Source organism: Orycteropus afer, unplaced genomic scaffold, assembly GCF_000298275.1.
Source record: "Orycteropus afer afer isolate SDZICR_OR568_19922 unplaced genomic scaffold, OryAfe1.0 scaffold00145, whole genome shotgun sequence".
Taxonomy (NCBI): domain Eukaryota; kingdom Metazoa; phylum Chordata; class Mammalia; order Tubulidentata; family Orycteropodidae; genus Orycteropus; species Orycteropus afer.
This window is the reverse complement of record NW_006921732.1, coordinates 7,811,362-7,835,019: the sequence shown is the minus strand read 5'-3', so window position 1 is coordinate 7,835,019 and position 23,658 is coordinate 7,811,362. Positions and strand designations below refer to the sequence as shown.

At 45.3% G+C, this 23,658-nt stretch overlaps 1 protein-coding gene across 1 annotated transcript; it reads left to right on the top strand.

Moving 5' to 3' along the window:
• Positions 1-6,546: 6,546 nt before the first annotated feature.
• FAM151A (family with sequence similarity 151 member A) lies at positions 6,547-23,656 on the top strand. Its single transcript, XM_007945946.1, has 8 exons — positions 6,547-6,673; positions 7,851-7,997; positions 16,318-16,470; positions 17,722-17,881; positions 19,571-19,795; positions 20,786-20,925; positions 22,337-22,480; positions 22,983-23,656. The coding sequence occupies exons 1-8, from the start codon at positions 6,547-6,549 to the stop codon at positions 23,654-23,656; spliced, it is 1,770 nt and encodes a 589-aa protein (XP_007944137.1).
• Positions 23,657-23,658: the final 2 nt, after the last annotated feature.

The following is a 23,658-nucleotide window of genomic DNA, read 5'->3' as shown; positions in this document are numbered from 1 at the left end:
CTGCCATGCTCTGCCAATCTTGCGACTTTTCAATGGACTTGAATGAATAGCCTGCCAGGTGGTTTGGTAACATCAGGACTGTGCCTTTTTACTTGTCAACATTGGGCTTGGCAGCTTCAGCAGCCAGCAGCTGAATGAAGAAAAGCCTACAGCTTCAGTGGGCCAGGAGCAGGAGGCAGAGATGAAGCTCAAGATTGAGGGACTTTCACCCAGCCCCTAGAGCCTGGCATTTTGAATTTGGACTTAAAGCCCCCAAATTATAAGAATAAACTCTTTGTTAAGGCCATCCCATTTGTGGTATATTCCCGTCAGAGTGGCACTAGGTAACCAATACAGTGACCCTATGGGACAGAATAAAACTGCCTCAAAGGGGTACCAAGGCTGTAAATCTTTAAGGAAGCAGACTGTCTTATCTTTCTCCCGTGGAATGGCTGGTGGGTTCAAATTGCCAAACTTTTGGTTAGCAGCCCAGTGCTTTAAACATTGCACCATGGGAAGTCCTCTTGCTATCTAGAATCAGGCAAAACATCACAGTAAGATACTGACACTCATACTAATTTTTAACCTACAGAGAATTAGACACTTCTCTTGATTTCACAAAGTTTTATGTAACTCATAACACATTATATAAACCTTATTATTTCTAGTACTTTTCTCTACAAAGCAGATTTTTTGTGGCTTCCCACTACCCTTCTATAGAGTTCCAAAATCACAGTATCAAAGCTGTCGGGAGTTTATCACGGGTCACCAAGAGACAATCCTTGGATAGCTTATTTAACCTGTGAAATAAAAGTTTTAGTTTGCTTTATGAAAACGGAGTTCTCTTACCCATGACACCAAAGATCATCTTATTAAATGTTAGAAACCTATGTACTGTATCATAAATATATGTATAATTTTTAATACCTACAGCTATATCTAAGGAGCTCTAGTGATACAGTGGTTAAGGCATTTGGCTGTTAACCAAAAGCTCAGTGGTTCAAATCCACCAGCTACTTAGCAGAAGAAAGATGAAGCAGCCTGTAAAGATTTCCAGCCTTGGAAACTCAATGGGGGTTCCTATGGGTGAGAACTGACTCCATGGCAGTGAGTTTGGTTTTGGTTTGGGTATAGCTATGCCTTGGACTATAACTTTTAGAAGTAGCTTGTCTAGTTTCACCTCATTGTATTTAGGTGATCAGGCTTACAAAACACTTGAAACTTATTCTTTCAGAAAACAGTTGAAGATTAACGAACATGTCCTGTTTTCCAAGAGGTCTTATAATCTTGGCTCACAAATCTTGTGATTATCTTAGAAAGTTTTCTATATACTTTTTTTTTAATGTTTGAGCATATACTGCTCTCTTACAAGATTTAAGTCTTCTGATATAATCATCAATCAATCAAAAATTATCGTTCAAAGTACCTGATAAAATTGTATACAATTGACCCTTGGATAACACAGGGGTTAGGGACACCGACCCCCCACACAAAATTTAAATCAGCATTTAACTTTTGACTCCCCCAAAGCTTACTTACTAATAGCTTACTGTTGACCAGAAGCCTTACCAATAACATAAACAGTTGACTAACACAGTTCTTGTAGTACAGTTATTAAATTTTTCACACAAAGACACTCACACACACACACAACAGATAAGTTTATTAACTGTACATCATGATGATTATTTACTATTCATTAAGTAGAAGTGGATCATCACAAAGGTCTTCATCCTTGTGTCTTCAGGTTGAGTTGGCTGAGGAGGAGGAAAAGGAAGAGGAAGGGCTGGTTGTACTGTCTCAGGAGTGACAGAGGCAGAAGAGGTGGAGGAGGTGGAAGGGGAGGCAGGAGAGGCAGGCACACTCAGTGTAACTTTATGGAAATACGTCATAATTTCTGTCCGACTTTTTGGTTTTACATTTCTCTGAAAGTGTTCCTATATAATACCAATCCTTCTTCCACCATTTGCTTTAATTTCAGTGCCCATATCATAGAAGGGTCCATGTTGTAAAAGATGCCAAAAGCAGTTTTGACTAACTGGAACCCTTCTGCCAGACTGTCTAATGTCAGTTTGTTTCCTGGCACTGCTTCTTCTCCATCTTCTTCCTCACCTTCTGCCACTGGTTCAGAAATGCCCAGCTCCATCAAGTCATCTTCTGTTCATCCCTTTGGTGTAGTGTCTACTAGTTCTTGAATTTCTCCAAGATCCAAATCTTGAAAAAAATCTACATATCAATGGATCTGCACAGTTCAAACTCGTGTTGTTCAAGGATCAAGTGTATATACAAAATCCACTGCCGTGGAGTTGGATCTGACTCATAGTGACCCCTCCTTGGATTTCCCAGGCGATATCTCTACTGAAGTAGATTGCCCAACCTTCCTTCCGAGGAGTAGCTGGTGGGTTTGAACCACCAGCCTTCTGGTTAGCAGTCAAATGCCTTAGGCACTATGCCACCAGAGCTCCTAAACCAAACTCACTGCCCTCAAGTGGAACCCAACTCATAGCGAACCCTCCTTGGGTTTCCGAGGCAGTATCACTACAGAAATAGATTGCCCAACCTTCCTTCTGAGGAGTGGCTGGTGAGTTTGAACCATCAGCCTTCTGGTTAGCAGTCAAGTGCCCTAGGCACTATACTACCAGAGCTCCTCAGACCCTGGAAATCTTAAATAATTGGAGCACTGGTTTCCTTGGTAATGACAGGCTACCCAACTTCCTATTAAATATACATGTGGTGTTCTTTCCCTCCTCCCTAGAGATATTATTTGTATTAGATTTGTATCCAAGGATTGACTACTTCATTTTTACTTATTAATTATGTTGTTATTGTTAGGTGCCATCTAGTTGGTTCTGACTTATAGTGTCCCTATGTACAACAGAACAAAACACTTCCACACAAGGTCCTGCACCATACTCACAATCGTGGCTACGCTGAAGCCTGTCCTGTGTTGATAATCCACCTTGTTGAGGGTCTTCCTCTTTTTCACTGACCCTCTACTTTACTAAGCATGATGTTCTTCTCCAGGGACTGGTCTCTCCTGATTACATGTCCGATGTACATGAGACATGAGATGAAGTCTCACCATCCTGCCTTCTAAGAAGCATTCTGGCTATACTTCTTCCAAGGCAGATTTGTTTGTTCTTCTGGCAGTCAGTGGTATATTCAATATTCTTCATCATCAGCATACTTCAAATGCATCAATCCTTCAGTCTTCCTTATTAATTGTACAGCTTTTGCATGCATATGAGGCAATTGAAAACACCAAGGCTTAAGTCAGGAATACCTTAGTCCTCAAAGTGATATCTTTGCTTTTTAACACTTTCGAGAGGTCTTTTGCAGCAGATTTGCCCAATGTAAAAACCTTAGATTTTTCAAAAGCCATGAGGCTTGGTTTTCAACAAGAACTCAGGAGTTTATTTTACTGGGGCACAGACTGTTTTGCCTTCTTGGGCAGATTACACAGAAAATAAAATTAACCCTTCAATCTAGTAAAAAAAAAAAAAAAAGTCATTTTAACAGAGAGAAACCCAATTTCTTATATACTCTGATACTAAAGCTCTTTAAAAAATATCATAAATTAACCTGTCAAACTTTGGCCATGACAGATAAAACTTTAAATAAACCTTTTAGCTTTTTGTCTTTTTCACATAGCTCTTGTAGTACAACCTTTTGAAGTGGCGAAAATTAACATGTTTATTAACAGACCCAAATACACATTCTTTATATGGCATATAAAAGCAAAATATATATAAACTTAACCCAATTTAGTTGCAGAAATTATTTTTATCTGGTGGCATAGTGCCTAAGGCATTTGATTACTAACCAGAAGGCTGGCAGTTCAAACCCACCAGCCACTCCTTGGAAGGAAGACTGGGCAATCTACTTCTGTTGAGAGATGGCCTTGGAAACCCAAGGAGGGGTCGCTATGAGTCAAATCAACTCAATGGCAGTGAGTCTGTTTTTTTTTTTTTTTAATATGCTGCCACAAAACATAATTACTGATGAAACAAACATCAATTAAACATTCTAAATATTTAATTTTTATCTTTTTTTAAAATCAATCATTGCCCATAGTTTTTCAATCTTCCCTTAGCCGTTTTAAGATTTTCCGAACTTTTCTTGGAAACACTAGTCTCTTCTCCCTCAATGTTACTCATTGATATGCATGTGGCCTTAAGAGTCTGGCAAGGGTAGAACAGAGAACCTACTTGTTCATCCATATCTATGTTCAACATTTCCCTATTTTAGGTGCATTTTCATTGTGATTGTTATCTTTAGGCCTTAAATAATTTCTCAACAATAGAGATGCCTTATTTATGGTTCTTTAATGTTTAATGTTTTAAAAGTGTTAAAGGACAAAGATGTCATTTTGAAGACTAAGGTGTGCCTGACCCAGGCCCATGGTATTTTCAATCACTTCATATGCATGTAAAACTAGACAATGAATAAGGAAGACTGAAGAAGAATCAATGCCTTTAGATTACAGTATTGGTAACCCTATGAGGCAGTTCTTTCTATTCTGTCCTATAGGGTCCCTATGAATCTGAATTGAGTAGATGAGAAGTGGGTTTGTATTTGTTTTTTTACCTTGTTGGGAGGGTACCCTAGACTCTTTCTTTTGTCTTTATAGTTTAGTTTTCTTTCTTCAGCAAAACTTATTCTTTAACAGTTTTATCGATAAACATTTCAAATCTTAACTAACCTTTTATCTAACCTTCTTTTAACTTCTTTCTAACTTTCTATATGGTGTCTACATTTTATCTCATGCTTCCCTTTTTGCATAATGTTTTTACTTTAATGCAAAATTAGTCTTTTTCTCTAATCAAAACACATCCAGCGTACTTAACCTAGCCTAAGTTACTTGAATAGATTTTGGAAACTGCTTTTAAGTCAACATACTACAAAACATGAACACTTTTATCAGAACAAATTCACTTTCATTCATTCCTGGAAATATTGAATTTATATAAGCACTTATTTATCACTAAACCAATCAGGATAAAGCTCTTTGAAGAAGTATTGTGATTTGACTTAATAATACCATCCAGAGGTAGGAAATACTACATTTTCATAACCTCCTCCTGCCCTGACCCTCACAGGCTCCGTTACCTCTCCTCTGCTCTATTTCCAGCCTAGGCTCTCCTTTCCACCACTCTTCCCCATCTCCCCTGAACAAGCTCTAGTCTGACTCCCCCTTTACTCTGCTCTAGCCACGGACCATGGGAACCATCCTTACTGACACCACTACCACTCCACTATCACCATGGAGTCCATCTCTAGGCCCAGTAACACCCTTTCCTGTTTGAAATGACCCTTCTGTTGGCTTCTGGGAAGGGTCCTCCTGCTCCACCTGTCTGTTCAGTCTCACTCTCCTTTTCTGATTCCTTTTCCTCCACCTGTCTCCCCAAATGTCAGTGGTCCCCAGAGATTTGCCTCCACTCCCTCTTCTTTTTGTCTCAGATAGGAAATAATGTTCATATTTTCATCTTTGGCCCTATCATGATCCTGAGTCCCAGACCCTCTATATCCAATTCCCTCCTGGACAACTCCTCAAGGATGACCCACAGCCCCCATGACTCCATGGGGCCTGAACCAAACTCCTTCTGACCTGCTCTGCCATCCATCCACCTGGCATTATTCTGTTCTCCCATCCATCCACCTGGCATTATTCTGTTCTCCCATCCATCCACCTGGCATTATTCTAGACTCTTTCCCACACTCTTCCGGTCAAATCAATCATCAAGGACTTCACTGTGAACCAAAGGCCTTATGCACATTACAGGTGATTATTGGTTTCATTTAAACTTGAGGGTCCTGGGACAGGGACACTATCTAACCTTTTCCCCACAATGGAGCCCTTGGGACATCCTCTGCTTAAGGTGGTGACTCAACCCCTTCCTTCCTGATGGACTCAGTGCCCCAGAAGTGTCCTGAAGGAACCAGGCTTGCTGCCAGGCCTATCAACATCAATCTCAGAAAGATAATCTATCACAATCTTGGATGGTAGTTAAATTCCTGTCCCATGGGTAGATTTAATTTGTCCTTGTCATCAACCTTTGCCTGGCCTATGGAACTCTCTAGGGCAGGGCAAAAAGCCTTAGCATTGAAAGAGGAAAGGATGTTAGAGATAACCCAATCTAGCCATTTCCTTTTACATAAGGTGGAAGACACTTGCTCGACATTTCAAGCAAAGCCAGGCAGAACTGGGACTAGATCCCTGGTCTCCTGACTCTCAGGCAGGGGTAAATAGGTGGTGGTGGTGAGGGTTCTGTCCAACACTCTCTGCTGCCTCTTACTGTGCTCAAAGGTCATCTCGGAGGGTGGCAGGATTTTCTGCTTGACTTGTTAAAAGCCTGGGAGGGTGAGGGCAGGAAGAGGAGGGAGGGAGGAGGGGCCTCAGGAGACATCTCCAGGACTGAGACATTCCAGGGCTGCAGGAGCTGGCCAGGCCTGGGGGAGAACGTAGTGCTGTGGGGGCTTCCCCCTCCCACCCTATCCCAGCTTCAGAGAGCCTCAGGGGACCCTGAGTCATAAGGAGGTGGGGGACATTCCCTAGAAAGGGGCATCATGGCCTGCAGGAAGAGGTGCTCAGATACTCAGACCAAGTGGGCAATTGCCGGCAGTTGCAGTGTGGCTCTGATGTTCACCATTGGGATAGTCCTGAGCTTCACCCTACAGAGGCAGATGCAGCCAGGTAGGAGTCGCTCATTCCTCATCCCCTCAAGACTTCTCCAACCACAGCTTTGATTGGTTCTTCTCCTGTCCCTTGTCCCCTTTGGCTTTCTTTTCCCTCCTCCTTCACCAAGCTGCAGTTACCTGCAGACCACTGAATCCTGGGCTTTAGCCCACACCTTTCTCCTGTGCCCTCCGTTGGATGTTCCTTCCTGAGGGTCTTGCAAGCATCTCAGACTCCACATACTGAGAGCTGAACTCGTCCTCTCCCTCCATACCTGCTCTTCCCTGCACCCAGCGAAGGGAACACCACTCCCAGGAAACTAGGTGTCACCTCAGCCCCTCCCCCTCCCTCTTCTCTGTCTCCTCTAAGCCTAGAGGGTCCTGCCTCTGTCTTCCTTGTGCCTTCCTATGCCCTACACTCCATCCCACACAGCAGTTAAGTGCTCAGCTGCTAACCAAAGAGTTGGCAGTTAAACCTACCAGCCTCTTCACAGGAGAAAGATATGGCAGTCTATTTCCATAAAGATTATAATCTTAGAACTCTATGGGACAGTTCTACTCTGTCCTATTGGGTCGATGAGTTGGAATCTAATTGACAGTACACAATATTTCATTCCTAGTAGCCCTGCCCCAATCACTCAGGCCTCTGAGTCTCTCTGGGACCCCTACAGTGGCATCCTCCCTCCATGAAGACTCCCTGCCTCCTCCCTGTTCTCTCCAGCCCATGCTCACTCTGCATACTCCCCACTTGCTGCCTTGGCACACAGCCCACACGTCTGATCAGAAGCCTCTCTTCCAATCTTGCCCCATCCCATCTCTCTGCATTCCATCTGTCCCAGGACAATGGCCACTCCTTTAAGCAACCACACTTTTTCAAACCCCCAAGCTTCTACTTATGCTGTTCTCACTGTCTGAAATAATCTATTTCCTCTTTCTGTCAAATTTACACCCAATTCTCAAGGCCCCGCTTCAGCGATTCCTTCTCTGAACTTGTTCCCCTTCTTGGCTGCCCCAGGCCAGAAAGCCTTCATAGACCACTATTTCCCTCTCAAAGCACTAATGATACAGGTTTCACTGTCTCTGCTACTTTGCATGCTGGGCACACAGTGGGAGTTCAGGGAGAATAGGCGGGATGAATACATTGGGGTCCTGAGGCAGGGACCAAAGTGAACATCCTTCTTGGCCTTCATTTCCAGGCTGTGAGCCAGACACAGCCTGCCGCCCCGACGCAGACATGCTGGACTATCTTCTGAGCCTGGGTCAGATCAGACTCCGGGACGGCCTGCTGGTCAGCTGGTACCATGCTGCCAACAGCCAGGAGGAGATGAGGGCTGCCCTAAAAAGTAAGTCTAACTACCAGGACAGGGACAGGCAGGGTGGGGGGTGGAGGAGATGGAAGGAGAGCAGAGACTAGGATAAGACAACACTGTAGTTATAGAGAAGTTCTTGAGGGGTGGCATTGTTGTCATGTGCCATCAAGGCAATTCTGACTTATAGCAGTCCTAGAGGACAGAATAGAACTGCCCACGGGGTTTCCTAGCCTAATCTTTATGGGAGCAAATTGATAGGTCTTTTCTCCCCTGGGAACAGCCCGTGGGTTTGAACTGCCAACCTTTCAGTTAGCAGTGGCTGGTGCACTTAACCATTGGGCCAGCAGGGCTGCCTATGAGATGGCATTATGATGGGTGATTTGCATGTTCTTTTCATACTCTCCATGAGAAAATGGAGGCTCATAGAGGTTAAGCAATTAGCTCAAGATTGAGCAGCTGATTAGCTCTGAGCTCAGAATTTGAACGAAGATGTATGATTCCAAAGGCATCAGTGTACTCTCTTCCCTTCCAACTACACCTCCCAGGAGCTATTAGGTAACTAGTGTCCCTGCTATGGAGGCCTTTGCCCTCAAAGTCTAAGGAAAGCAGAAAACCTAAGTTCAGGCCCAACACTAACAAAGCTGAGCTGTGGGCACCTGAGCAAACTGTGTAACTCTTCTGAGACTTGGATTCAAAATTATTGTGGCAACCAGTCGGTCAACACTCACTATGTGGGACATACTCCACACTCATTGCACTGGGTTCTCCTGTGATTACCATGCAACCCAGTTCATAGAAGAAAAACTGAGACTCAGAGAAGTTAGGTGACTTACCCAAGGTGACACTGTTTGAAGGTGATTAAACCAAGACATGAGCCCAGAGCTGTTAGAACAAAGTTTCTTTGAAACTACGTTATGCTTGACCTCTAGTTAAAGGGCAAAAAAGTCTCTCCTTCAGGGCTGTTGTGAAGCTCAAACAAATAGTGTTTGTGGAAGTGTTTGTAAGCTATAAAACCGTAACTATGCAAGATGACAATGTTTCACTGCTATCTGTAAGGTTTTCATAAGGTGGCCGTGATGATGGGCTCAAGCATAGCAAAGGTTGTGAGGATGGCACAGGACCGAGCAGTGTTCATTCTGTTATACATGGGGTTGCTATTGTTGTTGTTGTTATGTGCCGTCGAGTCAGCCCTGACTCATAGCCACCCCTCCTTGGGTTTCCGAGGCAGTATCACTACAGAAGTAGGATTGCCCAACTTTCCTTCCGAGGAGTGGCTGGTGGGTTTGAACCGCCAGCCTTCTGGTGAGCAGGCAAGTGTCTTAGCCACTATGCTACCAGAGCTCCCGGGGTTGCTATTAGTCGGAGCCAATTGGACAGGACCTAACAAAAACAACTCTGGTAGCATAGTGCCTAAGTCACTTGACTGCTAACCAGAAGGCTGGAGGTTCAAACCCACCAGCGACTCCTCAGAAGGAAGGTTGGGTAATTTACTTCCCTAGTGTTACCACCTGGGAAACCCAAGGAGGGGCTTCTATGAGTCGAGTCCCACTCGACGGCACATAAAACAACAACATGAAAGATGAAAGGAACAGCTTTCACACTTGCTCTTGCATAGAATCAGACCCCATCCTTAGTGGTTCTAGGGTACACCAGAGAATTTGCATTTCTAACAAGTTCCCAGGTGATGGTGAGCCTGCTGGCCCCAGGACCACATTTTGAGAACCTCTGCTCAAACAGAATCCCCTTAATTTCAGATGACAAAATGGGTGCAGAGTGAGAGAGGATCTTGTTCATGGTCACACTTTCATGGTCACACTGTAGGTATGAAGCAGGTCAAGGTTGTCTTAGTGCCAAGCCTCTGGCTTTTACTCTTATAGGTTCCCAAGGAGGAAGGCCCCAGAGTAAGTGCCTGTAAAAAGTTTGTTAAATGAATGAAGGGATAGTTAGTGGGGACTTCCTGGAGTAAGCAGGCTTGGTGGACAGCACAGGAGAGGCAGGCTGGGTGGGACTAGCTTATCTGCTACTCAGGCATTTCCTCTGGTTGGGAGACTGATTGACCAACTTTGGTAATAAGGACGGAGCACTGTCACCTTAGGGAATTAGGCCAGACAAGAAGGATGCTTATCTGGGGAGATAAAGCCTGAGGACTCACCACCCTCAAGCTCATCCTGAGATCAGCCCTAGGGCAGCAGAGGAGCAACTGGGCCTTATCAAGTTGGGACTTTGGCCAAGAAGAAAGCCAAGGGCCCTATACCCAACTGTGTAGTGCCTGACAGCCGGAGTGGAGAGAGTCACCCCTTATCATAACTCCAGGGATCCAGAGAGGACCCCAACCCTACTGATTAGAACCTGCACTTTGAACAGGTCCCTGAGCAACTTGTGTGTACATTAAAGTTTGAGAAACTGTAGTGGCTGAAACCTAGAAAGAGATGCAAAATGAGATTGGAAACTTTGTCAGGGTCTGACCATGTGAAGACTATGTAAGGAGTTTAGAGTTGATTCTCAGGGCAATGAGTGTTTTTTTAAAACAGGAGAATGTGTAGAGAATTAAATTGGAGGGACTTAGGACAGAGGTGAGAACATTCAGAGGGCTGTGAGTGGAAACCATGTGGGTGGAAAGGTCTCCTCTAATGCTATCTGTCAACAACAACTTGTCTGTCAGTTTTTCCTACTGTGGTAGCTTGCATGTTGCTGTGAGACTGGAGGCTGTGCCACTGGTGTTTCAAATACCAGCAGGGTCACCCATGGTGGACAGGTTTCAGTGGATCTTCCAGACTAATACAGACAGGGAAGAAGGAAGGGGCCATCAATTGCTCAAAGAATTGGCCAGTGAAAACCTTATGAATAGCAGTGAAACACATCTGATATATTACTGGAAAACATTATGAGTAGTCCTGAAACATTGTCTGATATAGTGCCAGAAGATGAGCCCCTCAGGTCTGAAGGCACTCAAATATGACTGGGGAAGAGCTGCCTTCTCAAAGTATAATCGACTTTAAGGATGTGGATGGAGTAAAGCTTTCAGAACTTCCATTTGCTGATGTGGCATGACTCAAAATGAGAAGAAACAGCTGCAAATAATCCATTAATAATTGGAATGTGGAATGTATGAAGTATGAATTTAGGAAAATTGGAATTTGTCAAAAATGAAATGGAACACATAAAGATCTATATCCTAGGCTTTAGTGAGTTAAAATGGACTGTTTGGGGCCATTTTGAATCAGATCTACTATGCCAGGAATGAGAAATTTAAGAGGAGTGGCATGCCATTCATCTCCACAAAGAATGTTTCAAGATCTGTCCTGAAGTACAGTGCTGTCAGTGATAGGATAATATCTATATGCCTACAAAGAAAACCAATTACTACTACTATTACTGAAATTTACACACCAACCACCAAAGCCAAAGACAAGAAAATTGAAGATTTCTACCAACTTCTGCTCTCTGAAATTGACCAAACATGCAATCAAGATGTGTTAATTATTTCTGGTGATTGGAATGTAAAAGTTGGAAACAAAGAAGAATCGCTGGTAGTTAGAAAATATGGCCTTGGTGATAGAAATGATGCTGGAGGTCACATGATAGAATTTTGCAAGACCAAAGACTTATTCATTGCAAATACCTTTTTTCAACAACACAAACAGCATCTATACATATGGACTTTGCCAGATGGAGTACACAAGAATCAATTGACTACATCTATGGAAAGAGGCAACAGAGAAGCTCAATAACTACAACCTAAACAAGGCCAGGAGCTGATTATGGAACAGACCATCAACTAACTGCTCATATGCAAGTTCAACTTGAAGTTGAAGACAATTAAAGCAAGTCCATGAGAGCCAAAATGTGACCTTGAATATATCCCTCCTGAATTTAGAGACCATCTAAAGAATAGATTTGATGCATTGAACACCAGTGACCGAAAACCTGAGAAATTGTGGGATGACATCAAGAGCATCATCCATGAAGAAAGCAAGAGGTCATTAAAAATATGAGAAAGAAAGAAAAGACAAAAATGGATGTCAGAAGATACTCTGAAACTAGCCCTTGAGCAAAGAGTAGCTAAAGCAAATGGAAGAAATGACAAGACAAAAGAATTGAACCTAAGATTTCAAAGAGCAGCTCGAGCAGACAAAGTCAATTATTATAATGAAATGTGCAAAGACCTGGAGTTAGAAAACCAAAAGGAAGAACACACTTGGCATTTCTCAAGTTGAAAGAACGGAAGAAAAAAATTCAAGCCTCGAGTTGCAATATATTTGAAGATTCTATGGGCAAAATATTGAATCATGTAGTAAACATCAAAAGAAGATGGAAGGAATACACAGAGTCACTGTACCAAAAAGAATTGGTCAATGTTCATCCATTTCAGGAGGTAGAATATGATTTAAAAAACCAATAGTATTGACTATTTAGGGGGTCACATGTTGATTTGGGTGGAGGGGAAGAAAGTATGGAAAGAGTCTATGACCAGCATTGTGACGCTAGGGAAAGGAAAAACACTGAAATCTACACAAAAGATGTAGACAACAGAGGCAAACACTATTACAAGCACAACACTGCCATATCACTAGCACCAAATACCAGGTTACAGATTAAAGCATAGACAAGTGAGAAGAGCAGGTGGGGGTAGGTGAACAGGAATACAGCCTAGACCAAGGAAAGATTTGGCTGAAGATAATCTTATATATACACTTGTACTAAAAAAATTAGCCACATACATTATAGAAGCAACAGAAGACAGGGTGGGAGTAACTATGCAGAGACAACCAAGCATCTTGTGAGAGAGAATCACCAGGCCTGGGGGGTTGGAAGCACAGTCTCAGGGGACATCATGCTCAATTGGCATGCATAGTTTATAAACATTTTGTTCTACAACCTAATCTGGTGATTAGTGGCTGGGATCCTAAAAACTTTCGAGCAGCCATCTAAGATACAACTATTGGTCTCCTCTCGGATGAAGCAAAGAAGAGTGCAGAAAATCAAGGTCATCTGGAAACAATCAGTCCAAAGATAAGATGGACTACAAGAAGCTCAGCCTCTATGACCTGAGACCAGAATAACTAGATAGTGCCCAGCTACCAATACCAACCACTCAGAAAGGGATCAAACCCAGAGATCCTGGATATAGTGCAAGGAAAAAGGTGGAACAGAATTCAAAAATTAAAAAATGACCAGAATTGCTGGTTGGATGGAGACTAGTGGAACCCTCAAGACTATGGTCCCAGGTTACCCTTCAATCTTGGAAATGAACTCACTTATGTGACTGGCTCTCAGCCCAATGATAGAAAGACCCATATACAGAATACCTACCCCAGGTCAATGCACCCACCTACTCTAGTGAGATGCACCCCTTGGATCCAGCAGCCATGGGACACAGAGGGATAGCATTCACATAGATGGAAGGAAAGCATGAATGAGAGGGGCACAGGGAAGGGGTGGTCACAGGGAGAGAGGGGAAGAGAGTTTCTTACAGTTGGGGATGGTAATTGGGGCCAAGAGACCAGATGTGCATGAACTGTTGAAAGTAAACCAAGTTTGCTATGTAAATTTGCACCCAAAGCACAATTTAAAAAAAAAGAAAAAAAAAAAACCTCTTATGTACAATAATGTTTCATATTATTTTGAAAAAAAAAAAAAAAAAAAAACCTCGTATTGAAGGAAGAAGTCGAAACTGCACTGAAGGAATTGGCGAAAAACAAGGCTCCAGGAACTGACAAGATACCCACTGAGATGTTTCAACAAATAGATGCAGCATTAGAGGCACTTACTCGTCTCTGCCAAGAAATTTGGAGGACAGCTACCTGGCTAACTGAAGAGATCCATATTTGTACCAATTCCAAAGAAAGGTGATTCCACAGAATGTGGAAATTATCAAACAATATCATTAACATCACATGCCAAGTAAAATCTTGCTGAAGATAATTCAAAAATGGTTGCAGCAGTATATTGACAGGAACTTCCAGAAATGCAAGCTGGATTCAGAAAAGGACATGGAACAAGAGATATCGTTGCTGATGTCAGATGGATTTTGGCTCAAAGCAAAGAATACCAGAAAGATGTTTACTTGTGTTTTATTGACTATGAAAAAGCATTCGATTGTGTAGATCATAACAAATATGGATAACATCAAGAAGAATGGGAATTCCAGAACACTTAATTGTGCTCATGAGGGACCTGTACATGGACCAGGAGGCTGTCGTTCAAACAGAAAAAGGGGATACTGCATGGTTTAAAATCAAGAAGGGAGTGCATCAGGGTTGTATCCCTTCACCAAACTTATTCAATCTGTACGCTGAGCAAATAATCCGAGAAGCCAGACTATATGGAGAAGAATGAGGCATCAGGATTGGAGGAAGACTCACTAACAACCTGCGGTATGCAGATGACACAACCTTGCTTGCTGAAAGTGAAAATGACTCAAACCACTTACTGATGAAGATTAAAGACTAAGTCTGCAGTATGGATTACATCTCAACATAAAGAAAACGAAAATCCTCACAACTGGGCCAATGAGCAGCATTACGATAAATGGAGAAAAGATTGACGTTGTCAAAGATTTCATATTACTTGGTTCCACAAACAACACCAATGGAAGCAGCAGTCAAGAAATCAGACGATGTATTGTTCTGGGCAAATCTGCTGTAAAAGACCTCTTTAAAGTGATGAAGAGCAAAGATGTCTCTTTGAAGACTGCAGTGCACCTAACCCAAGCCATGGTATTTTCAATAGGGCTCTGGTGTTGTAGTGCCTAAGGCATTTGACTGCTAACCAGAAGGCTGGCAGTTCAAACCCACCAGCCACTCTGTGGAAGGAAGACTGGGCAATCTACTTCTGTAAAAATTTACTGCCTCAGAAACCCAAACTATGAGTCTGAATTGATTTGATGGCAGTGAGTTTGTTTTTGGTTTTTGTAATATGCATGTGAAAATTGAACAATGAATAAGGAGGACCACAAAAGAGTTGATGCTTTTGAGTTGTGCTGTTGGTGAAGGATACTAAAAATACCGTGGACTGCTGGAAGAACTAACAAATCTGTCCTGGAGGAAGTGCAGCAGGAGTGCTCCTTGGAAGCAAGATGACCAGACCTTGTCTCATCTACTTTGGTCATGTTGTCAGAAGGGACCATTCCATGGAGAAGGATATCATGTTTGGTAAAGTGGAGGGTCAGTGAAAAGGGGAAGGCCCTCAATGAGATGGACTGACACAGTGGCTGCAACAATAGGCTCAGATATAGCAAGGATTATGAGGCTGGTCCCTGACCAGGCAGTGTTTCATTCTGTTGTACATAAAGTCACTATGAGTTGGAGCCAACCTGACAGCACCTTAACAAAAGCAGCAACAATAATGCTCTCTGTGATGTTACATATGTTCAAGTGACCCCTCCAGCAACCAAGCTTGCCAAATGCTGAGTATCTCTAGCGTAGCCTTTCAATGTCTGCTTTCATGAGAGAGATCTTAGCTCCCTACTAGTCTGATTTCTTGAGGGTAGTACTCAGACAACTCCCACTGATTAAATTAAGTGCATGAATTAAAAAGATAAAAATAACAATATTCAGTGTTGGTAAGGATACAGTGAAATGGGCAATCTTATGCATTTCAGGTGGGAACATGAATCAGAACAACTTTTCTAGAAAGTAATTTGATCGTAAAAAAACACCCAAACCCATTGTTGGCAAGTCAATTCCAACTCATGGCAGCACCATGTGTTACAGAGTGGAACTGCCCCATAGTGTTTTCTTCGCTATTATCTTTATGGAAGTAGGCTTTTTCACTGCGGTGCTGCTAGGTGGTTTCAAACCATCCATCTTTTGACTAATAGTCAAATGCAACTCATTTGCACCAACCAGGGAGCTTTTTTGATAATGTTTGATAATATGAGCTTTAAAATGACTTTGTGCTGCCCTGAGTCAGATTCCACAAGTAAGGAATCAGAAATAATCAGGATAAAACATCCATCATTTATTAGTAGCAAAAAATAATAAGAAACTGCCCAAAATGTAAAGAACAGGGAGATGGTCAGAGTTCAGCCATGGTGAGGACCCTCAACTACAGTTCTTATAGTCATGATTTCTAAAATGAGACATATGAAGGATTGTGAAAATGTGTCATAATGTTAAAAGAACAAGGCATGAAATTATAAATGCAGTGTAGTCTCAACTGTGTAAAAACTGTATGCAAACAGAAGATGGAAAAAAACACATCAAAATGTGAACTGTGATTGAGATGCGGGTAGATTTTCCCTCTTCTTCTTACTTTATGGTATTTTCTATAATGAACATGTAATAGTTTTATAATAAGAAAAATTAATATTTGAAAATGGAGCTGATGTGAAATTTGGTGCCTTGCACAGGTAATGCCATGGTCCTGGAGGCAGATATTATAGTAGAAGGGCTCAATACGGCCAATGAGACGGGGGTCCCCATCATGGCACACCCCCCAGCCATCTACAGTGACAACACGCTGCAGCAGTGGCTACAGACTGTGCTGGCCTCTTCCCAGAAGGGTAAGGGTTCCTCCACAGCCCCCTTTCCAGCCCCCCCAGTCCTCTGGTCCTCAGCACCAAAACAGGGATCCCACCACTGGGAGGCCAGTCTGATTCTTGCCATAACTTGTCCATTGCCTTGGCTTTCCTATATCAAGTACCAGACAGTGAAGACTAGGTGAGACAAGGATGTGAAAGGGCACATTCAGGGTGTTCTCTCCTGGGTGCATAGGTAAGATGTAGATGTGAAAGTGCAAGGTAAACTGCCAAATGCCAAACACGTTCAGGGTGTTCCCTCCTCACTGGCTTCCTGTATCCAAAGTTAGATCTTCTAGCTTTCCCCACAACTACCACCACCATCACCACCACACACATACACCCCTAAGAAATCTTTCCAAAGTGCCAATTTTATCATGCCACCCCCCTGCCCTGACCCTCCATGGTGCCCCTCCCCATTGCCCTCAGGACAAAGGGTTATCTCTTTGGCCAAGCTCTCCACATCCTTCTATAACTTTCCAACCTGATCTCCCACCATTTCCTGCATCCTCATCTCCTCACCATCCTGAAAAGGATGTCTATGTGCCCATTTCTGGGCCTTTGTTCATGATGGGTTCTTCCTCTAACTAGATTGCCCTTCTCTACTACAGGACACTCCTCTACTCAAATGTCCCTTCCCAGTGGCCAAATGACCTTCCTACATGCTGTGGTGGTTTAGGGCACTCTGGGCCTGTCTAGGAATCATAGCCCTTTTTCATCAGATGCTTGGCTCCCAGCCACCCACCCATCCCCTGCCCCTGCACTAGCCCCACAAAGACCTAAGTTCTTAGTTGGCCTCTGCTTCCTCACCTCTGGGAATGGAACTCACTCACTCTAGAGGTGAACCCTTCCTCTCTAGGATAAGCCAGAAAACCAAACTTACTGCCATTGAGTTGATTCCGACTCATAGCAACCCTCTTTGGGTTTGTGAGGTGGTAAACCTTTATGGAAGTAGATTGCCCAGTCTTCCTTCCACAGAGTGGCTGGTGGGTTTGAACCACCAACCTTCTGGTTAGCAGTCAAGTGCCTTAGGCACGATGCCACCAGAGCTCCCTATCCTGTCAAGGAAGGCCTGTTTGAAAGCTTTCCTCACACCCAGCTAGATATGGTTCCTGTCCCTCCAGTCCACACTACACACACATACCTGCTCTCTCTGCCCCAGGAAGTCATGTGTTCCTGGTTCCTTTTTCCTCCAGCACCAGGGGCACTGACCAAGCCCTCACCTTCCTCTCACAGGCATCAAACTGGACTTCAAGAGCCTCAAGGCTGTAGGCCCCTCTCTGGACCTCCTGCGGTGGCACACAGAGAACGGGAGAGTCCGGAGGCCTGTGTGGATCAACGCCGACATCCTGAGGGGCCCCAATGTGCCCATCTCAGTCGAGGTCAATGCCACAAGGTCAGTGTCTGCTTCTCTGCCCCAGCCGTGTCACCATCCTTCAACATCTGGCACAGGAAGTGCTAGGAGGACCTTTGCTGAGTTTGCCTCAAGTCACACCATGTAGTCTCACTTTGAGCCTTTGCACATGCAGTTTCTTCTCTCTTGGATGCCTTTCCTCCATTTCCTGATGAACTGCTCCCCAGTTATTACCTCCTGAAAACTTCCCTGACATTCCAGTTTGCATAAAGGACTTTCTGCAGGTCCTTCAGCTCTACACTTCCTTCTGAAACAACCCTGATTCACTCACTGGGTGGTCCCCATTGGTTTACAAGTTTGTGGCCCCTAATGCTGTAGACCCCATAAGGGCAGACAGGGCCAAATCCTCTCTGTATCCCTATTAACCACCACAAGGCTTGACTTGCTAGAAATGTTGATTTCCTCCTTAGCCCCTTGAAATCCCAGCAGGGCCACGACTCGCCCTCAGACACACAGGCTGTACAGCGCTCTACCGTTTACAAGGAAGATACACACAAAAGCAGAGTTTGCAACTGATTTGATCCTTACATAGCCAGGATAGGGGTATTTTCTTCTCCCCATTTTATAGGTAAGAAAGCTGACAAAAATTGTGGCTCACTTTGTTGAATATTTATTATATGTCTCAGGCACTATTTGCAGCACTTGACATGCAGTATATCATTTAGTTCTCACAATGAGAATGAGGTAGGTACCATTATCTTGATTTTATTAATACAGCAGCTATCTCATTGAAGTGAAATGACCGCCTAAGTCTAGTAAAGAGCCCCTGGATGGGGTGAATGGTTAAATGCTGAACTACCAACCTAAAAGTTGGAGGTTAAAACCCACCCAAAGACATCTGGGAAGCCCTGGAGACCTGCCTCTGAAAGGTCACAGCCTTGAAAATCCTATGGACCCGTTCTATGGTGCACACATGGGGTCGCCGTGAGTCAGAATTGACTCAACAGCAACTAACAAAAAAAAAGTCTAGTAAGTGATAGAGCAAAGATTCAAAACCAGGCCTTTCTGATTCTAAGTCCCACGCTCTTTACCATCCTCTCTCCATCTGTCTGTCCATCCACCCTGACAGCAATCTGTCCAGCCAGTATTTATTATGTTTCTCAAGCTGAGGTTCATTTGGAAAGTAGGAGTTTGAAAGAATGTAGTCAATAGCCCAAGGTAAACGTGGATTGTCTTCTTGGAGTGCTAAATTTACTCATCAGTGTTTGGGGGGTAACATTATTTTCCTATTAAAAATTTGCATCATGGCAAAGTTGGAATGAAATAAAAAATTAAAATATCAAACCTCAGAGAGTCCAACAGCTGAGAGAGCCCGGATCTGCATACCCTGGGGCCCTGGGTTCAATCTCCTCTGGCCATAGGGGATGTCTGGGGAGCCCTGACCTGTCTGAAGGCATGCCGTCTTTGAGAATCAAATGGGTCTCAAGTGACATACTGAAAGTCACGTAGTCAGGACCTAAACCCAGTCCTCCTTGTTTCCAAAGGCCATGCCCTATTTGTGGAACCTTGAACAAGCCACTTCTGTTCTTTAGGACTCTACTTCTATGCTTATATCAGAGATTCCACAGGCTCTGCCCTGTCCTAGCACCATGTGGGAACCCAAGAGAAGAAAAGGAGCCAGCTAAGGAGCCAGCTTGGCCCTGAATGACCTGCATCTCTGACTCTCTACAGGTTCCTGGCCCTGGTCCAAGAGAAGTATCCTGAGGCCACTCTGTCTCCTGGCTGGACCACACTCTACATGCCTCTGACCCCAAACAGGACGTATACACGTGCTATGGTGGAGGAGATGCAAGGACTGGTGGGAGTGCTGCCACAGAAAGTCACCTTCCCTGTGCGGGCTGTCATGGTGCGGGCTGCCTGGCCACACTTCAGCTGGCTGCTGGGACAATCTGAGAGGTGAAAACTCCCAGACCCCAGCCACAGCCTCCCTCCAAACCTGCCCCCACTTCCCAAGTTCATGTCTCCCAGAAAGATCCCAAATGCTCACGGCTGAAAAAAAAAAAAAAAAAACTCACTGCCATCAAGTTGTTTCAAGCTCACAGCAACCCCCACTGGTTTCCAAGGCTGTAAATCTTTACAGAAGTAGATCACTCAGTCTTCCTTCCACAGAGCAGCTGGTGGATTTGAGCCACTGACCTTCCAGTTAGCAGTCAACTGCCTTACCCACTACACCACGAGAGCTCCTGGTCTAACCCCCACTGCTGCTCACACCCTCAACAATAGTTTTTGCTTGTGCACCTCCAGTGATGGGCTGCTCACCACCTCTTGTGACAGCCTTTACACTGGTGGCAATTCTCTGCCTGCTGGGTAGTGTTTCTACTGAGACACAATTTGCCTCCTTACAGCTTCCTCCCATGAGAGCCAGCTGCCCCCCTCAGACTACACAGATTGTGCTTATAGTTTGCCTCAGGACAGCCCTGTCCCAGAATAACTCTATCCTAGGACAGCCCTGTAGAGATTCAGGACAGCCCTACCTACTCAGCTTCAAGTTGCCCAGCTCCAGCTTCCTCAGCTACTCCCCACAGGTGTCCCAAAGCTGCCTCCTTCTCCTCTCCATGTCTGACACCACCCTCTCCCTCTTCTGTACTTGTACCTTTCCTAAGACAGGACCCACAAACAGACATGGACCAAGTCAGGAGGCAGGGCAAACCAACCTTCCCTCTGTTTGGGGCCTTGCTTTCAATCACCATTCTTGAACCCCCTTGGGCTTCCTCTGCCCCAGGAAGGAGGTGGTGCTCAGGGAGAAGTAGCTGGTCCAGGCTGGAGGGCAGATACTCCACCCCTGCTCTGGGCCTGGCTGAGGTCCAATTCTGTGTACAGGGAAAGGGGATGTTGAGAGCTCTACTGGGCCCAGGCAGGTGGCTGAGCCATCTCTCCGGGCTGCAGGTACAGTCTGACGCTGTGGCAGGGTGCTTTGGATCCTGTGTCAGTGGACGATCTCCTCTACATCCGGGACAACAGTGCCACCCACCAAATCTACTATGACCTCTTTGAGCCTGTTCTGTCCCAGTTCAAGCAGCTTGCTGGTAGGGGCAAGGGGGAGGGGGGAGGTAAGGGGCGGATTCTGCAGCAGGTGTGGTGCTTGGTGGACACGGGAGCAGAGCTGGCAAGGGGAAGCACATTGGAAGGGGGAATTCTGGTGGGAGAGAAGAAAGGAGTCATTTACTCCTTTCTCCATGTGTTGGGAGCTCTGGTAGTGTAGTGCCCAAGGCACTTGACTGTTAACCAGAAAGCCGGCAGTCCAAACCCTCCAGCCACTCCTTAGAAGGAAGACTGTGCAAGCTACTTCCACAGAGATACTACCTCAGAAACCCAAGGAGGGGTTGTTATGAGTAGGAAATGACTCAACAGCAGTGAGTTTGGGTAGCATAGTGCCTAAGCCATTTGACTGTTAACAAGAAGGCTGGTAGTTCAAACTCACTAGCCACTCCTTGGAAAAAAAGTTGGGCAATCCACTTCCATAGTGATACAGCCTCGGAAACCCAAGGAGGGGTCTCTACACGAGTCGGATGTGCCTTGATGGCAGTGAGTTTTTGTTTTTTTGAGTGTGTACAAAAAGGAGCTCTAGTAGCACAGTGCCTGCAGCATCAGACTGCTAACCAGAAAGTTGGTGGTTCAAACCTACCAGCCACTATACAGAAGGAAGACTGGGCAATTTTGAGGTTTTTTTTTTCTTTTGACTGTATGCAAGACCCCAGGCTGGCACTGCCATGCATGGGATGTTGTTGTTGTTGTTGTTGTTATGTGCCGTTGAGTCAGCCCCGACTCATAGCAACCCCTCCTTGGGTTGCTGATGCAGTATCACTACGGAAGTAGATTGCCCAACCTTCCTTCCGAGGAGTGGCTGGTGGGTTTGAACCATCAGCCTTCTGATTAGCAGTCAAGTGCCTTAGGCACTAAGCTTCATATATCCATGAAGCAGGAATTCCACTTTATGGACAGGAAAATGGAGTCAGAAAAGTTAAATAATTTATGCAAAGTCATCCAGCTTGTGAGTGACACAGCTCAGGTTGGAACCCAGCAAATTTCAGACTGACTGACTCAGAGAAGCAGCTCCCTCCTCTTCCGTTGCCCAAACCCCTCATTCCCTTAACCCTGAACCTAAAAGAGCCTGCAATTAAGCCATCTCAAAGGGACCCCAACAGGCTCAATATTCTCTAACTTTCCAGGGAGGTACATAAATGAGGGGGAAGGATGCCAGCTCCAGGGCCAGAGACACCTGGTTCCATCAGGTTTCAATCCCAGTGACTCTACTTACTGGCAGTAGGACCTTTGGCAAGTCTCTTTAATTTATAAAACTTGTAATTTATGAAACGGGAAACAACAGCTAGCTGGCAGGTTGCAGTGAGGCTTAGAAAGAATGTGTACAGCATCCTGGACAATGGAAGGTGCCCGTGAATGGTAGCCACTTCATCTTGACAATTTGGGGCCCCACAGCGAATGCCACCCGGAAGCAAATCTACTACACAGGGGGCAGCTTGATCCCTCTCCTCCAACTCCCCGGGAGTGACGGTCTGGGTGTGGAGTGGCTGGTTCCTGGCATCCAGGGCAATGGAAGAACAGCAACAGTTATACTCCCAGGTACAGTCTGCTTGCAGCCCCTGTGCTCCTGGTTGAACAGCTCTGTTTCCTTTACTTGGGGTAGGTACCGCGGGTCTCTGTTACCATGGCAACATGGGCCAATTTAAGCCACATGCTGGATGCAGGCGGGAACAGGGTGCAGGGAGGGAGGGAATACAGTGGTGCCAAGAACATGGGGCTCCTGGCCTTCATGTGCCCTTCAGCCCTCAGCCAAACTGCAGGAGAGACAGGCATGAGCCCCAGGGTCAAGTCACGGTAGAAGCCAAGAGCTGAACTAGCGGTGTATCATGCCATTCTGATGAGTACCAGACACATTTATAAGGCAATCCTTCCACCTGGAGCTCAGAACTGGTCGACCGATTCCAGGCAGTTGAGCATCAAGGAACCTGCTCCTTTTCCATGGTGGTCCTCATAGTCCCCCCCACTCCCCCTTTGACAAAGGCCTCTGGCACCCCCATGAGAACTTAACCCAAGACACTGTTGCTTTTGCTGCCTCTTCTAGACAGAGAAGGCATGATCCTGCTGAACATTGGTCTCCAGGAACCTGTAGCTGGGGACCCCGTGCCCGTCGTACAAGTCCCAGGGGGCTCTGTCCTGATGCTGGAGTCATGCCTGCTGCAGCTTGCCATGCGCCCTGGACGCTGGGGCATCCACTTGCACATAATAGAGCCCACAGCCCTCCAGCCATCCCTGGCCATGCTGGCCCACCTCTCTACCCTGGGCCACCTGCTTCGTCCTGTGTGGGTCGGGGCCACACTCTCCCATGGAAGTTTTGAAGTCCCTGGCCGCATGGCCGGCAGGGAGTTTCTTACAGCCGTGGCTGAGGTCTTCCCCCACGTGACCATGGCCCCAGGCTGGCCTGAGGAGGTGCTGGGCAGTGGCTATGGGGAACAGCTGGTCACAGACATGCTGGAGCTGTTCCAGGGGCTCTGGCAACCTGTGTCCTTCCAGCTGCAGGCAGGGCTGCTGGGCCAGAGCATGGCTGGAGCTGTGACAAGGCTGCTGGCAGCCTCCCCCCGGGCCACGATCACAGTGGAGCATAGCCCTGCCAGGGGCAACTATGCAGCTGTGCGGGAAGGGCTGCTGGCAGCCAGGGCAGTGGACAAAACCCGGGTCTACTACAGGCTGCCCCAGGATTTCCGAGGGGACTTGCTGGCAGATGTTGGCAGAAACTGACC

What these genes read in the sequence shown, in the direction of transcription:
- FAM151A (XM_007945946.1), top strand. Translation starts at nt 6,547, where the DNA reads ATGGCCTGCAGGAAGAGGTGCTCAGATACTCAGACCAAGTGGGCAATT. An exon ending in GATGAGGGCTGCCCTAAAAA is followed by an intron (nt 7,998 to 16,317) that starts GTAAGTCTAACT and finishes TGCCTTGCACAG; the next exon opens with GTAATGCCATGGTCCTGGAG. An exon ending in GTCGAGGTCAATGCCACAAG is followed by an intron (nt 17,882 to 19,570) that starts GTCAGTGTCTGC and finishes GACTCTCTACAG; the next exon opens with GTTCCTGGCCCTGGTCCAAG.